Here is a 17,487-nt window from a genome sequence, read left to right as displayed (position 1 = left end):
AAAGTTCCCCTGGTGTACACGGGCAGACCTCGAGCCGTCGAGCTGATCGGCAGCTCAGTAGCTCCATCACACTCAACAGCCTCCTGGCCTGGCTGTCGATAGACATCAGGCCGAGACCTGAGCTACCGCGCTGAGGATCTCTGCGCTGTACCGGGCCGAAAGCCCAGGTCGGTGCTAGTCCCAACGTTCAGAGAGTCGAACCCGGTCCCGCGACACATGGGTGTAGCCTGGCAATGCAGGGTTCCCTGGTGTACACGGGCAGACCTCGGAGCGCCGAGCTGATCGGCAGCTCAGTAGCTCCATCACACTCAACAGCCTCCTGGCCTGGCTGCCGATAGACATCAGGCCGAGACCTGAGCTACCGGGCGCTGAGGATCTGCGCTGTACCGGGCCGAAGCCCAGGTCGGTGCTAGTCCCAAGGTTCAGAGAGTCCGAACCCCGGTCCCGCGACACATGGGTGTAGCCTGGCAATGCAGGGTTCCCCTGGTGTACACGGGCAGACCTCGAGCGCCGAGCTGATCGGCAGCTCAGTAGCTCCGCCACACTCAACAGCCTCCTGGCCTGGCATCAGGCCGACCAGACATCAGGCCGAGACCTGAGCTACCGGGGCGCTGAGGATCTGCGCCTTGTTCGCACATGGGTGTAGCCTGGCCCAGGTCGGTGCGAGTCCCAAGGTTCAGAGAGTCCAAAACCCTGGGGTCCCGATAGACACATGGGTGTAGCCTGGCAATACCGGGGGCGAAGCCTGGTCGTCCAAAGGTTCTCCCGGTCCAGCGTAATGGGTGTAGCCTGGCAATGCAGGAGTTCTCCTGGAGCGGGTAGACCTCGGAGCGTCGAGCTGATCGGCAGCTCAGTAGCTCCGCCACACTCAACAGCCTCCTGGCCTGGGCATACAATGCAAAGCAGAAAAAGGCTAGCCACACCTGAGTGTACATACTAGTAAGTAAAGTGGAGTGATACAAAACGAACACTATCAAAATTACTCAACAACGACTTACCACAAATTCGCTGAAAAGAGAGAGAATTTAGGCAAGCCTACCATATAATATGCAAACATAATATATGAACTCCCTACTACAAGCTACCAAGAACCATATAATATGCAAACATAACATATGAACTCCCTACTACAAGCTACCAAGAACATGTAGCAAGGAAACCACGATTGCGCGGTCCGCAATATTGCCTGCCACAAGGCTTGAAAACAGAGAACCCACGGCAAAGTTACAACAAAAGATGAATAAGAATATCAACATATGAAGTCCATCTTTACTGCGTGCGAAGAAAGGAACCATACATACAGATTGAGACTCATTTACACTCATCAGATCGGTAGGAGAGCAAACTTGAAAAAGAACACCACCTTGTCTATTCAACAGAACGACAGCATGAAAAGTGAGGTAAGAGGTAGACGGCGCAGAGTTACCTGCTCTTGGCTGTAGGGGGGTCAGGTAAATTAAATATTTACAAAACAAAAAAACTTGTTTTGTCTTGTAAATATTTGATTGAAAAAATATAGTTACAACTGTCGTGAAGATTTCAAATGGACATATCAATGCTTATATGTATCCCAAGGAGGACCTCTTCTGAAAAAGAATGACGCCTTTATTTTAGCTTGAGTCGGAGTCAACTGTGTTGTAGCCGATCTCTTCTTAGCCCCCGTAATAGCAGACTGCCCCTGCAACGTACTCAACATAGCACCAGTATTATGAATTTCAGCAGTAGCAAGCAACATACGGTTTGCAGGCTGATCTCCTGTTTTATCAGCCAGCGACTTGAGATGACTTCCTCACCCAATCCATGGCACATCTATAGATATATGACAAATATTGATTAAATTGTAGATTTGATAAATCAACACAATAAGTACAGTGCAAGCTGGAAGAACATGGTTTTATGCGAGGGGCATTGGGGGTGAGGATCAGCCACGGATAACCTGTGCCTGCAAACACTGCAAGATTTCATGAAATGTAAACAAAGTTACATAATGATGAAATTATGACACAAATACAAATAATTTTACAATTTTTTACATATAATACAAAGTAGTTATTGCCAAATCCATATACAGCGTAATTTTGAAGAATAGGACCTAAATAGAAAAGGATATAATGCCGTATATGGGACTCCAGTGCTCGCCAAACCATCCACTTGGGCGAAAGGGGGAGAGAGTGACAAGTAAGGTTGGTCACATGACTGTTTGCGCGGGAAAAGGGCAAAAGGGAGGTAACTCGTGGGTGAGTGTATCTTTACGTCCGCTTCGGGAACTTCAAGGGTTTCAAGTGTTTCCACTACCATTCGAAAAAGAAAAAGGAGATAAGCAAAAGATCATGAGTCAGGATTAGAAAAAATAAGTAATATCTTTTTAACCCTTTTTAACAGATGCAAGTTCCTTTAAAACCAAATTTTCACTACGGGCAACAGGACCACTTGGTTAAACAAATTCCATTATTTTTAGAAAGCTCTTCACAGAACTCAACACCCCATAATATTCCAAAAAATTAACATTCACATTACAACATTCTTTAAACTCTTTAAAGGACATAAAAGTATTACCATTGTTAAGAATATATTGGAGTTATGCCTTTATCACTCATGCTTTTGTTGAAGAAAGTCTGTTTACCCATAACAATATTAGAGTTAAAGAAAATGCTCTCAGCAAGAAAATTTTCAAATGTATTTGGCCTAGGATTATAATAATAATATGTGTATTTATAATGCCCTGAATTCCACACATAAAGCATGCTCAAAACGCTACATATTTACAAATATTTACAAAGCAAAGGTTATGCTAGAACGAGGGTAAAATTGTTTCGAAAGTTAAGCTATAGACTGTAATATTTTCTGAAAAGATGGGTTTTCAGGGAACCTTTAAATAAGTCAATGGAGGGAGACATTTTGAGTTCAGTCGGGAGTTGATTCCACAACTGAATCACCATAGCTGAAGGAGCGAAGCCCAAATGCCTGGAGTTTCTGTCTGGGAATGATGAGAAGGTGTTGATCTGCCGATCTTAACATTCTGGAAGGATTGTGCTTGGTGACTAGCTCAACAAGGTAGTCTGGAGCCGTATGATGGTAACACTGGTAGGCAAGACTCACGACCTTGAATTCAACTCTGGCTCTGATTGGTAGCCAGTGCAGAGTCTTAAGAACAGGCGTTATGTGGATTACTCTACAAACTGATACAGGAGAAACTGTAAAGGCAGCTTGGTCTTGTTACTATGGTTACCTTACAGACAAGAAGCAGTGAAAAAATCTCCAACAAATGGTATGATAATCATCATAACTGCACAGTTGGAACAACATGGTACAACTATCGAGCCGTGCTATGGGAGGTACCTGTTTAGTCCTTCACTCACCTTCAATAATGTTCAATAATGTTCAATAATGTTTGCCAGATGCATCATAGTTTTACTAATCATTTCACAGAAAATACTTTGGGCAGTATCTTTGACACAGTTACAAAATTTAATTTCTTTGCATGGGACGAAATCCTGAACTTATATATCTGATGATCTTAAACAAATAGCAATCAGGGATGTTATTCCAGATGAAAATCTCTATTGTATTTAAACCTGAACACCTGTCAGAAGCCTCTTAAAACAAGCACAGGATGTTGTGAACCAAATCTATGTCAGAATTTGGATGATGATTGTCCCGAAAACAGTGGATCCAGTGATTTGATAAGCAGAGGCATGATAGTGAGGAGGAGTCATTTGGAGGTGGTTGGAAGCCATAGCGGGGAAATGGATATCAATCATACCACAAAGGACTGGTCAGGTTCAAAATCAAAGTTTATATCATCATCGTCATCATCATCCGAGTCCAGATCACAACTCATGTCACTCTGAAATGTTGCCAGTTTCTGTTCAAACAATTTCACATGGAACATTACAATGTCCTCGAGGGCTTAATATATGAATATGTAGCATTTCTATGGCAGGTACTTTGTATTATGATTAACAATAGTAAACCTTCTGCATGATGAGTGTAAGCTTTACCCACTAATCCACCCTGCCATTCTTCTACCACAGGTGACAGCTGTATGAGGCAAAACAGCACATGGTGCCTACCTTGTTCATGATGGAGTTCTTCTCCTCCTTGTCTATAGGGATGGACGTGCTGTGGACCCAGGTGTCTGTGCACAGATGGTGCAGCCGTACAAACGTTTGCCTGAAAACACACTCAAATACATCAGGGCCAAGACAGGCTTCTGTAGTAGAGACTATCGTAATGCTGAACATCGGAGTCACCTGATATGTACAACATGATAGTGTACAGTATCACCATGGCGGATCACCATCAGTCGGGAATTACTGTTTTGATGTTGTGTAAATCATCAAATTATAGAAGGAGTGAGTGAGTGACTTAATATTTAACGTCACATCAGCAAATTATAGAAGGAAATGTTTTCTTATTTACATGGGTAGACAGTAGATACAAACTAACAGTGCCTCTTCATGAAGGAACAAGACAATATATCCTCGTTAGGGGTATTCTGATGCTTAGGAAGATCCACTATTTCCTCAATTGTCACATAAACAATTGTAAAACATGTCACTAACATACTACAGACAACTTTATATCAACCACAAGACATCGTCAAGGTTGTTACTATCTCCAACTGATGCAACCCACATTTTATATTTTGAGTGTAAACATTGCTGTCTGAAAACACATAATCCAACGATACTTGGGAAAGACAGAGTGAGTCTAAGAAAGGACAAAACCGTGTTCTGGGCAGAAAGAATTTGTATAAAAGAGCAAGGGTACCTGGGAACGAGAGTGTCTGTTCTGGTCATGGTGGTGGGGTCCAGTTCAAAGATGGATGCGATGTCGTGTCCGTGGGGGACAGATACTAGGCAGTAGACTGCGGAGGTGGGCAGCCCCTGTAGCTTCTGTCGTGTGGTGTCCACTGTCGGGTCGTTATCCACCTGGCAAAAAGTAGCAGCAAAATATCAATTCTCAGATTTCATCTCAGTTACACCTCATGATAAATATAATGATTTGGATTAGACACAGCTTATTTCAGTTATATCTCTGTAAGTCAGACAGTAATTGTTTTGGTAAAAGGAGCTCACTGTTAACAGACCATGGATCTAGTAATCAAACTGTCAGATAATTTTGGCAAAGCCAAGTTATGTAAATTACAGCCTTTGGCATCTTTGGACTGCTGTTGCAGCTCAATAATACAGAATACTTGAGAGACACCAGACCTGCTTGGACACCTATTGATACTGGAGAACCTACTGGTATCTGGAGAACCTACTGGTATCTGGAGAGCTTACTGGTATCTGGAGAACCTACTGGTATCTGGAGAGCTTACTGGTTACTGGTGAGAACTCTACGTGTATCTGGAGAACCTACTGGTATCTGGAGAACCTACTGGTATCTGGAGAACCTACTGGTATCTGGAGAACCTACTGGTATCTGGAGAACCTACTGGTATCTGGAGAACCTACTGGTATCTGGAGAACCTACTGGTATCTGGAGAACCTACTGGTATCTGGAGAACCTACTGGTATCTGGAGAACCTACTGGTACTGGAGAACCTACTGGAGAACCTACTGGTATCTGGAGAACCTGACCTCAGCTGCCAGGTCCACTGTCCGGTTGCCACGGGTTTGACCACCTGAACAAGACTGTTCACAGTGTCCAGCACAACACACGACCACGGGTCATGCTGCACCACCATACAACACAAGGAGCACATTGTTATATCACACAACACACAGACCTGATTGTAAGGCCGCACAGACACACGGTTGTCATACAACAAAGGAAGCAGATTGTCCTACAACACAGGGACTTTCTTTTTAAACTAAAATAGCCATTAAAGCTTATTTTAGTTCCACCAAGGTGTACCCTGCTCATAACATGACTTTTAACTTGCCGTCCACCTACACCTTGATCCTGCCAGGGTAACAACCCTTCCAACTCATTCCTACATATCATCCGCCTCCTCTGTTCCTGTCCTCCATCAGAACCCATGTTCCCAGCAGCCCTACCTCCACTTCCCACAATGCCTTGGAGCTGGTGGCCGCGGTGGCGGACGTCCTCCCTGTCGTCCTCAGGAAGACATACTGCTTCTTCTTGTACTCATCCCCAGTGAGGAACTTCTCCTGCTCGGCGTGGAACAACCTCACCACATCACCCTGGCAACACAACAAATGTCCTGAACTGAAGAGTACACTGATCAAATACAACCATCAATCACCATAAGCACTATCTCCCAACATTGGGAACATGAGAACTTGAGGAGTCTACCTCCATGTCGATGTTCTAAGAGCATATTCATTGGAAATAGGGTGCATGAAATCTAAAGCATGGACAAAAATAATATTAATTAAAAACAATATAGTCAGGTTGTCCTGAGTGAAGATGTTTCACAATATTGCTGACGACTCTCTCACCCCCTTGAGGATGTCGTCCTTGTTCTCCTTGAAGTCCATGAAGAGAGTCACCTTCCAGCAGGTGTTGCAGTTTAAGGAGTTCACCTGCAATAGGTAGACACAGGGTCAGACACTGGGAGATACGGGCTAGCAAGGGCAAATAGGATCAGACAGAAAGATAATCAATGGTTACAGACTGGATACAAACAGAACATTTCTAGCAAATCGCGTTATTGTCACTGACTAAGTATTGACTACACACAGACTGTATGTGTCTGTACATGAAGGACCAGGTATGGACTACACACAGGCTGTATGTGTCTGTATGTCAAGGACCAGGTATGGACTACTCACAGACTGTATGTGTCTGTACATCAAGGACCAGGTATGGACTACACACAGACTGTATGTGTCTGTACATCAAGGACCAGGTATGGACTAGACACAGACTGTATGTGTCTGTACATCAAGGACCAGGTATGGACTACTCACAGACTGTATGTGTCTGTACATCAAGGACCAGGTATGGACTACTCACAGACTGTATGTGTCTGTACATCAAGGACCAGGTATGGACTACACACAGACTGTATGTGTCTGTACATCAAGGACCAGGTATGGACTACACACAGACTGTATGTGTCTGTACATCAAGGACCAGTATGGACTATGGGACCTACTACACACAGACTGTATGGACCAGGTATGTACATCATGTGTCTGTACATCAAGGACCAGGTATGGACTACACACAGACTGTATGTGTCTGTACATCAAGGACCAGGTATGGACTACACACAGACTGTATGTGTCTGTACATCAGGTAGACTACTCACAGACCATGTGTCTGGGACCGGAGGTATGGACTACACACAGACTGTATGGACCATGTATGGACTACACACAGACTGTATGTGTCTGTACATCAAGGACCAGGTATGGACTACACACAGACTGTATGTGTCTGTACATCAAGGACCAGGTATGGACTAGACACAGACTGTATGTGTCTGTACATCAAGGACCAGGTATGGACTACACACAGACTGTATGTGTCTGTACATCAAGGACCAGGTATGGACTAGACACAGACTGTATGTGTCTGTACATCAAGGACCAGGTATGGACTACACACAGACTGTGGACCAGGTATGGACTAGACACAGACTGTATGTGTCTGTACATCAAGGACCATGTATGGGACCAGGTATGGACTACTAGACACAGACTGTATGTGTCTGTATGTCAAGGACCAGGTATGGACTACACACAGACTGTATGTGTCTGTACATCAAGGACCAGGTATGGACTAGACACAGACTGTATGTGTCTGTATGTCAAGGACCAGGTATGGACTAGACACAGACTGTATGTGTCTGTACGTCAAGGACCAGGTATGGGCTAGACACAGACTGTATGTGTCTGTACATCAAGGACCATGTATGGACTACTCACCTCCTTGCATCCTGTGTTGTCCACCAGGTCACAGTTACTGGCGTGCAGTGGGTGGCCGGCGTTGACCGGGTTCAGCACCACCTTGTCACCCACCACCACCTGAAACACCAGCAGCAGCACACGTCACAAAACACACACATCCAATAACTGGCTCACAGAAATTATATGTACAATAACTGGCTCATGGAATATATATGTACAATAACGGATTCATGGAATTTATTGTTAACTTAACAATTCATCCAGACTGATATTGCCGTTTCATTTCAGAATATGAAGGGAGACAACTCTGGTAGACTTGTTTCACATTTTTCATTCTCAGCTTAGCCATGAGACAAGGAAATATACAAAAACACAAAATTCCTCTCTCAACAGGTGAATTAAAGCCTGCTCTACAATCTGAATATTGAGACGCACAGTGGTGTTCTGAAGTCACATCAAACCTACTGCTGTTTTTTATCAACAGACAACTCTCTTCTCTGAACTTAAGTGTAGATCCCTATGATAGTTGCAGTTTATAGTCTCACTGGCTCCTAAAACAGGTTAAACATATCTGCCAGACACTTGTACACCACAAATTAACACACTGAACACAAACAACATTCCCTTGGAAACAAATGATGCTTCAATAGTGAAGCCCAACCATTATCTTCTTGACAACTGACCATTTGTTTTGGACAGAGATGCCTAGATACTGTAAAGACATGAACAAATACTGTACAACTAATTGTATATTGTGAACCTGACACCCAAATACTGTATTCCAAACAAATGATTGTATGTTGCTAAAAGAGACACTCTAGTACTATATTCCCTACAACTGACTACATATTGCCAATAGAGTGGTCAATTCAGTATTCCTGACAACTGATCTGAACAGCAGATGGTTACCCTGTCTCCTGGGGAGCTGTGTTTGTAAAATGGTTGAATGTAGAACCAGGAACCCTCGTTCCCCGGCGTGTCCAGCGTCACACGCATGGCATTCTTCTCCAGCAGGGCCGGGAGCCGTTTGTTGACAGTCAGGTACTTGTTGCTCTTCAGGTGAAGGTACTGCAACACGCAAACACTCTAGGTACAGGTTCATCATTAAAGGAAATAATCATTACATCAAACTCTAGAACCACTGGGAAACATTGACATAGGATAACCTTCATATCAGTGCATGGGCTGTTATTTAACTTAACACCAAACAATACTATTCTGGAACCAATGAGGGCTTACCAAGTGTGGTACCACAGGGTACAATTCAAACTGGTGGACTATGTCACAAGTGAGCAACAACCTACCAGTAATTCCTATTGCTGGAGTATTGCTAAAAGCGGTGTAAAATTAAACTCACTCACTCACTCACTCACTAGACAATAAAGCTATCCACAGTATCTTGTGCTCCTTAGGTAGAGTCAGCTATAGAGGATCAGGAGAGTCAGACTTGGTGATGTGTCTGACTGTCTTTTGTCATGTGGTACAGTCAGCTATAGAGGATCAGGAGAGTCAGACTTGGTGATGTGTCTGACTGTCTTTGTCATGTGGTACAGTCAGCTATAGAGGATCAGGAGAGTCAGACTTGGTGATGTGTCTGACTGTCTTTTGTCATGTGGTAGAGTCAGCTATAGAGGATCAGGAGAGTCAGACTTGGTGATGTGTCTGACTGTCTTTTGTCATGTGGTACAGTCAGCTATAGAGGATCAGGAGAGTCAGACTTGGTGATGTGTCTGACTGTCTTTTGTCATGTGGTACAGTCAGCTATAGAGGATCAGGAGAGTCAGACTTGGTGATGTGTCTGACTGTCTTTTGTCATGTGTAATAGTCAGCTATAGAGGATCAGGAGAGTCAGACTTGGTGATGTGTCTGACTGTCTTTGTCATGTTGTACAGTCAGCTATAGAGGATCAGGAGAGTCAGACTTGGTGATGTGTCTGACTGTCTTTTGTCATGTGTAATAGTCAACTATAGAGGATCAGGAGAGACTGACTTGGTGATGTATCTGACTGTCTTTTGTCACGTTGTAGAGTCAGCTATAGAGGATAGGTCAGAACTGCTTCAAGTACATTCAGTGTAATGAACATCAGGGTAATAAGAGTCAGCCGTAGAGGGATGAGAGGAGAAACAGTGACTTGGTTCACGCTCTAGAATCAGCTATAGATGATCAGGAGAGTCCCGACCTTAATGGCAGCAAGTGCTACTGTCACCATGTCCTGCATATTCCTAAATGCCACCATTGTAACATGGTGAAGTGCAGCAGTGAATATATGAAAAGACCAATATGATCTCAAGGGAGGTGTTACTGTGGAAAATGAATAAATACAACAAATTTAGTGTATTGATTTAGTCATGTCCTGACTGAATTATCTCCGTAGACCAGAAATTATTTGATTGACATCACAAACTCAGTTATTAACACAAAATGAACGAATGATCTCACTAATTTGAATTTATGAATATAAACTTTCATGATTCACAAATAATACTAAGTGAAATACATTCCTATAATTCATTTCTACATTTGTTTGTGATACCAAAAATTCAAATATTTGACATAATTTTGTTATAGCAATAATTAATATACAAATAGCATTAATCCACCTTTTTACATCAATATATGCATTATTGATAAAATTATAAATGACCAAATCAGGAACAGACAGTAAAGTAATTCCCAGTCCCCCATCCCCTAAGGCACTGAATACACCAGTGACGAACGACAACATAAGCACAGAGCTGGCAGAAAGTTCTTCCCGCCAAACAGACATTAAAAAAACCCAACTAGCTTGCTTTCACCTTTTCTTTAAAAAGTTACGTCGAGTTAATCTAATTGTGTAAACTCTTCTTGTGTTATTCATGAGTCAGAGTGAAGTCTAGCAAAATGCGGGGGATGCAGCCAGAGCAAGTCCAGACTCTGTATCTTCTACACATTGTCCACCAAGCACAGTTTGTGTACACATAACGTTATCAACAGTTCTACTACATGCAACTGCCAAGACAAGGCTTGTGTGTCCTCTGTATCAGTGTGAAGGACATGCACAAACCCGGTCCTGGAAACACCAGTGTCTACGCACATCTTGTAGACTGCAGGAAATTAGGTTCTTAAACATGGCCGTGGAAGCAAATTGTTATAGAAATGCATGAATTGATCCCAAATGTATTTCTATTTAGAGTTCTCATTCAAATATATTCAAACATATTTCACAATTCAATGCACAAATATGGAACAAAATATGACAGCCTTTTTCTGTATGTTGGTCTTAGAGTGAATAGTAAAGGTTAAATTCCTCTGGGTTTATTATCACCAACATTTGGCAGCAGATCTCAACTGACAACTGCCTCAGATAATGCAGAGACATTTTTTTCAAATATGTTAGCAATAAGTAATCTTATGACAGACTCAGCTGTAAACCACCAGCCTAATATTCACTGTTAGTACTACCATTACACAGTGGACCAGATGATCCCAGTCTGTACTAACATCAGCACCATTCGGGACACTATCCTGGTGTGAGTCTTTCACTCAAATAATTATTCAACGGATAACAAATCCCTAATGAAGATTAATGTACACTTCAGTTTTTTTCCTGCTGCTGAGTTTACTGTTTCTATGGGGACATGAGTGCAGATGAGAGATTGATTATGTTTAGAAGACACCATCTTGTAGAGATAAAACTGGGCAAGTAGAAATTAATTTGTTCTAATATTTTGCATGGTATCTAATAATTATTCAAGTTCATAACATTAACGTTTTTGTTCCCACTTGGAAATCCTAAACAATGCAAAAAGACTGTTGCTGCATTACAGATTGAGTTGGAATGAGCGAATGTGAGTCAGTGTGAGTGTGTGAGTGGCGGGGTGACACAGAGATTGAGAGTGCAAGTGCAAGTGAGAGTGCACAAGCGTGTGAGTGAATGAGTTTCTGAGTGAGCGTTTGCTTGTTGTTTGAAGTTTCAACAGTGCACTCAGCCAATTCCAGCTATATTTAGAATAATCAAGTCTGGACCAGACAGTCCAGTGATCAACAGCATGAGCAATAATCTACGCAGTTGGGATACGATGACATGTGTCAACCAAGTCAGCCAGTCTGCCCACCCAATCTTCTTGGTCAACTCTTATGACAAGCATGGGTTCCTGAAGACCAATTATAACACGGATCTTCACAGGTTTGTGAATGAGTTAGTGAGACTGTTTTAGAGGCCAGTTGAACAGCAGTCAGTTATGCCACGATGTCAGGAAATGTTGACCAACACAGCTGGTTGTCTTCACCACTAGTGAAACATCTCTGAGTTCTGGTACCCTGGTCTGTGGGTCGACAAAACCGGCAACTAAACTGGGACAGGACAAGTATATTACTTTCCCATATTTGCCTGTGAACAGCCAGAAGTCTGAGAAGGATAATCACAGGACACCAAAGTCGCTGCAAGCACCTGTCCTCATCATCATCTAGACAACTGACAGTAGTCCAGTAGTGTTTCACTTATCGTGGGTCAGAGTGACTCCATGTCCCTTCAGCATGTCCATGGTTCTGTTAACACTCACAGAGGTGGAAACAAATTCTGATTAACCCTCTTCATAACTTGAAAACTTCCACATTTTCATAATCTTACAATATTGTGTTTGAGATAATCGATTTATTCTAGTTTCCAATGCTGAAATCACCCTGGAATATCTCGGCAATAAACTTGCCAACCCATAAAGACCTCATTCAGCCAAAGAAGTACCCACATGTAACAGCTGAAGGAAAATGTTTCTAAATTCAGCTTTAATATCCCTATCTACAAATAGAAGAATGGCACTGATGAGGAACACATGATGAATGATATGTTTCCAAAGGCATCACATCCCAACAATCTGTATGTGATGGCTATGACTTCCCCCCATCTCTCTACAGGAGTAATCAGTCTCCACTGACTGTAGCATGTCTTGCAGCAGGTGCCCTTTACTGAGGCTGGATATTGATCTGCAGGGATCACCTTAATTCCTTCATGTACCAGTACATGCTTTCTCTTTAAACATTTATATTCATGTCTTCAAAGGAAATCATTTCTGCAGCTGATGATATTTTTATGAACTATTCCTATCAGCCCTTTTGTCAGGTTTGAAACTCTCCATGTTGACAATGACTTTCCATATTTGACTGTATGATATGACTTGCGCCATTCTTAATAGTTCAAGCAGTGGAGTAGTTTGGTGGTTGGAGGATTGGTTCATCACAGGTGGATGGCCTTGGTTTGATTCCCCACACATGTACAATGTTTGAAACCCATTTCTGGTGAACCCAGGCACCAAGTATACCACAATCATCAAACTTCCCCATCCTGTATGTCACACCTACCTGTACCCACCTCCCTCCTGTATTTTACCTACCTATTCCACACCCCACCGCCATCCTGTATGTTACCTACCTATACCACCCCCCACCCCCTCTGTATGTCACACCTACCTGTACCACCCCCACCTCCTACCTCATGTATGTCACACCTACCTGTACCCTCCCTCCTCCTGTATGTTACCTACCTATACCACCCACCCCTCCTGTATGTCACACCTACCTGTACCCCCCTCCTGTATGTCACCTACCTATACCACCCCACCCTCCATTCTGTATGTTACCTACCTATACCACACCCTTCTCCTGTATGTCACACCTACCTATACCCCCTCCTGTATGTTACCTACCCTATACCAATACCCCCTACCCATACCACCCTTCTGTATGTGTTACCTACCACCATACCACCCCCTTCCTGTATGTCACACCTACCTGTATACCACCCCACCTCCCTCATGTATGTTACCTACCTACACCACCCCCACCCCCTCCTGTATGTCCACACACACCCTGTACCACCCCCTCCTGTATGTCACACCTACCTATGTACCTGTACACCACCTCCATCCCCATCCTGTATGTCACACCTACCTGTTCACCCCTCCCTGTATGTCACACCTGTACCCACCTCCCTCCTGTATGTCACACCTACCTGTAGCCCCCACCCTGTATGTCACACCTACCTGTACCCTCACCCCCCCCACCTGTATGTTACCTACCTGTACCCATCCCCCACCCTCACCTACACCCTGTACATCAAACCTACTTGTAAGCCACCCCAACCCATCCCTGTGTGTTACATCTACCTGTACCACCCCAACCTTGACTCAACACCCTACCTGTACCACCCCCACCTTGTATGTTACACCTACCTGTACCATCCCCAACCACGACCCCCTCCTGTATGTTACACCTACCTGTACCACCATGCCATACTGAATCTCGGAACCCAGCAGTTTCCGGCTCTCTCCTTCATTCTGCTTCTTTTCCAGTTCCGCTGCATGCTACAATGAGATAAATACACCTATTAAAAAGTTATCAAAGCACTCACCCACTGTTTGTACACAGAGCATGGCCTATTGCAGTGTAAACACACTGTATATACAACATATACTGTGTCTGCTGACTTCATACAAAGCAACTGATCATCACTGATGTTAACTTTAACAGGATGGGATAATACTCGGATACATCCATACAACCATACAATCACGGATCAACAGTTTCTATTACACAATTTGTATGATACACAGTTAAGGCTGCAGCATAACCATTACTCTGAAGCCTGAGACTTGAACAATTATGTTTAGTTTGCCAAGTTTGATAATACTGAGCACAGACAAGATATGTCACCTGGGGGTATTATGTCTTTACAGTGGAAGCCCTCTAAACCGGCAGCCCTCCTATTCCGGCATGCTCTCAATATTGGCACTAGAATTTGGCCCCTACAGAAGCTAGTTCATTTATGATCATTTACACGCCCTCTAATCCGGCGTCAGTCTATTCCGTATTTCGGCACAACAGAGACCACCCTATTAACTGTTTGTACAATAATTAATGCTTTCTAAACCGGCATGGGGTATCGCAGCTCTCCTGTTAATTTACTGATTGGCTGAATGTGTATTAACAACAAAGTGGATTACCATCGGCATTAAGCTCATTGATGTTGCCTGATAAAAGGAATATGGATAAGGATTAGACCTAAGTAGGCCAGGTAAACTGGTGAGTGACACATGCCACTTGAATTATAAATAATTGGTCATGTGAATGAAAACATTAAATTTGACAAAATTAACACACTGATGCATCATCGCTTTTTGACTACCCGCAGTAAAGACGGTTTATGCCCGGACTGTCGACAACAAGAAATAATCCGTCCAAATTACTTGTCGACAGTCCGGGAAAAGGGAGGTGATGTTCTACATGAGTGACTTCACTCCCAGTGTTCTCGAAATTAACAAACCAATTAAAACAGAGTGTGATATATATAGTAGACAATATACTTATTCAGTCAATATAACAACATGCATGTATCATGCATGTATCATATGTCACACAATATAACATATTTGTATATATATTTCATAAAGCTCACGCAATATATTTGTGTGTGTTTTATATAAATAAGTGATTTCTGCAGGTGGATAAGTAATAAAGATATAAAAGATGAGTCCAGTTATTTCTTCTTGTCAAAACTCCTTTATATCTGCACTAAAGTAATCTGAATGTTCAGCCAAGATGAAGCAACTCTGACACATGGTCTGTGTAATTCAAGTCAGTAAGTCTGTCGGCAAGAAGGTCGGCCTTCAAGGATCGAATCCTAGCGTCGATGAATCGGTAGCGACGTCTACGGACGGGATCTCTCTGCTGTCCTTGGATCTGCTGAATTTTTACTTCAGTAGATGACTGTTCTTTTTGTAGCATATATATACCCAAATGCTAAATGTTTACAACAGCATTTCGATAATCCTTCTACTCCTAATATCACAAAATAATTTGTAAGCTCTCTGTTTCTTTCCGGATGTTGTTGCATGTTAAACTCCAAAATGGTAATCCTTCCACTCGCATAACGTAAAATAATAGTCTGTTTTTGCAACCTTAATTCTCTTGCAAATTGTTAAAAAGACATTCTCTTTAATCAACTTAATTCATTTACTCATGATACGAGCATAGCTGTAGCCACCATAGCCACTTTCAAACATTCTCTTTCATTAATTAACGCCGTCACGGTATGTTGACCACGCGATGTCGACACGCCGGGTTTTATGTTTTGTCGACGTTTAGGAACATCCTATTTTTCATTTGTCGACAGATCGGGCTGACACCGTAAAGACATGCCCATTTCTGACCCTATTTTGAAGGAGAAAGCTTTTCAGTTTGCTCCAGAATTAAATGTCATCGAGTTTAAAGCATCAGATGGTTGGATGGCATGTTGAAAGACACAATACGACATCAAGCAGGTCAAAGTGAGCGGCGAAAGAGTGATGCTGACAACTTTAAGTTCCGCCTCCCGACTTTGACTGATGGATATGCTTCTGAAGATGTCTTTAACTGCGATGAGACTGGTTTGTTTTTCCAGACTTTAACGGATGTTATCTTTAGTGATGAATAAAGAATATGATGACAATCAACACGTTGTTCAGTCGTATTTTACGGCACACGGAAAATCATTCTCAGGTTGAAAAGGGAAAAGTTCTCTAAACCGGCATGCCCTCTATACCGGCATTTTGTGCCGGTCCCAATGAATGACGGTTTAGAGGGCATCCACTGTAGTTGGTTAGACAGCCAATCACTCCATCACGCAGTCAGGGAGCTGATTCTGTGTTAAGAGGAATTCTTGTTTGACACAGCACCTCTCTATGCCAGGTCTATCAACTATCCTACATGTTATTCTGAATGTCATATCTTATGTGTCATGGAACGGCTAGCCAAAGAAACTCATTAGAACTACATGCATTAATCTTTACCATAGCAACTGAACATATGGTACTGGGGCCTAATTGGGCATCTAGCACAGTTGGGAATTACTTGGCGCAATGGTGGCATGTTAGATGGGCATATACACCTTCCTGTAATGACTGGCACTACTGGACAGACAGACACCTGTAATGATGACTGGATAGAGCCAGTCTTGGTCCATCACAATGTTTGGACTTTAGACCATAAGTCCACTTGTCCGAGGCTAGTAAACTTCAGGAAGGACAAGCGTCATTTTCCACAGAGTACCACATTTACCTACTAAGCTGGCAACTGTGGGGTCTATTGAAATATAAAAGTGATTTGTGACCCTGGACATAAACTGGACAGAGTGAAGCATGGTGGAGGCACAGCAGGACATCCAGAAATAGTTTCATATATTTTGGAGGAAGTGAGAATTGTTTTGTGCTGCTTTTTAGCAATATTCCAGCAATATCACAGGCAGGGGACACCAAATATGGGCTTCACACATTGTACCCATGTGGGGAATCGAACCTGGGTCTTCATCGTGATGAGCAAACTCTTTAACCAATAGGCTACCCCTAATACATTGTGGAATTGAACACAGGCTATCAGTGTTTAAGAGTGTCCTTGAGGTTTGATGCTCCAGTAGTTCCATCTACTCACTTTGTATATGTGAAGTTTTAACACTGGGTTTGATATTAATGCTTTATTTCAAACAGTGACATTTCATCGATCACGTTTCCATTAAGACTAGATACCACGGGTTCACCAGACTCATCTGTCCAGCCATCAGAATCAATAACATCAACAAATAATAAGTTTAATGGAACTGAACTGCAGTTAGAAACAGATCATTCTGAGGTATTTCTGTGGCACCCAATTT

At 42.8% G+C, this 17,487-nt stretch overlaps 1 protein-coding gene across 1 annotated transcript in view; it reads right to left on the bottom strand.

The window, feature by feature from the left end:
- LOC124278749 (inositol 1,4,5-trisphosphate receptor type 1-like) overlaps positions 1–17,487 on the bottom strand; it is a 217,190-nt gene that overhangs the window by 136,293 nt on the left and 63,410 nt on the right. Inside the window, 7 exon segments of the mRNA XM_046714513.1 lie at positions 4,074–4,173; positions 4,774–4,976; positions 5,907–6,155; positions 6,414–6,497; positions 7,848–7,946; positions 8,739–8,897; positions 14,081–14,167. Of these exon segments, the coding sequence (XP_046570469.1) occupies positions 4,074–4,173; positions 4,774–4,976; positions 5,907–6,155; positions 6,414–6,497; positions 7,848–7,946; positions 8,739–8,897; positions 14,081–14,167 (981 nt within the window).

This window comes from Haliotis rubra, unplaced genomic scaffold (genome assembly GCF_003918875.1).
Source record: "Haliotis rubra isolate DU_JTF1 unplaced genomic scaffold, ASM391887v1 Scf241, whole genome shotgun sequence".
NCBI classification, from domain to species: Eukaryota; Metazoa; Mollusca; class Gastropoda; order Lepetellida; family Haliotidae; genus Haliotis; species Haliotis rubra.
This window is presented reverse-complemented; position numbering and strand designations above follow the sequence as displayed.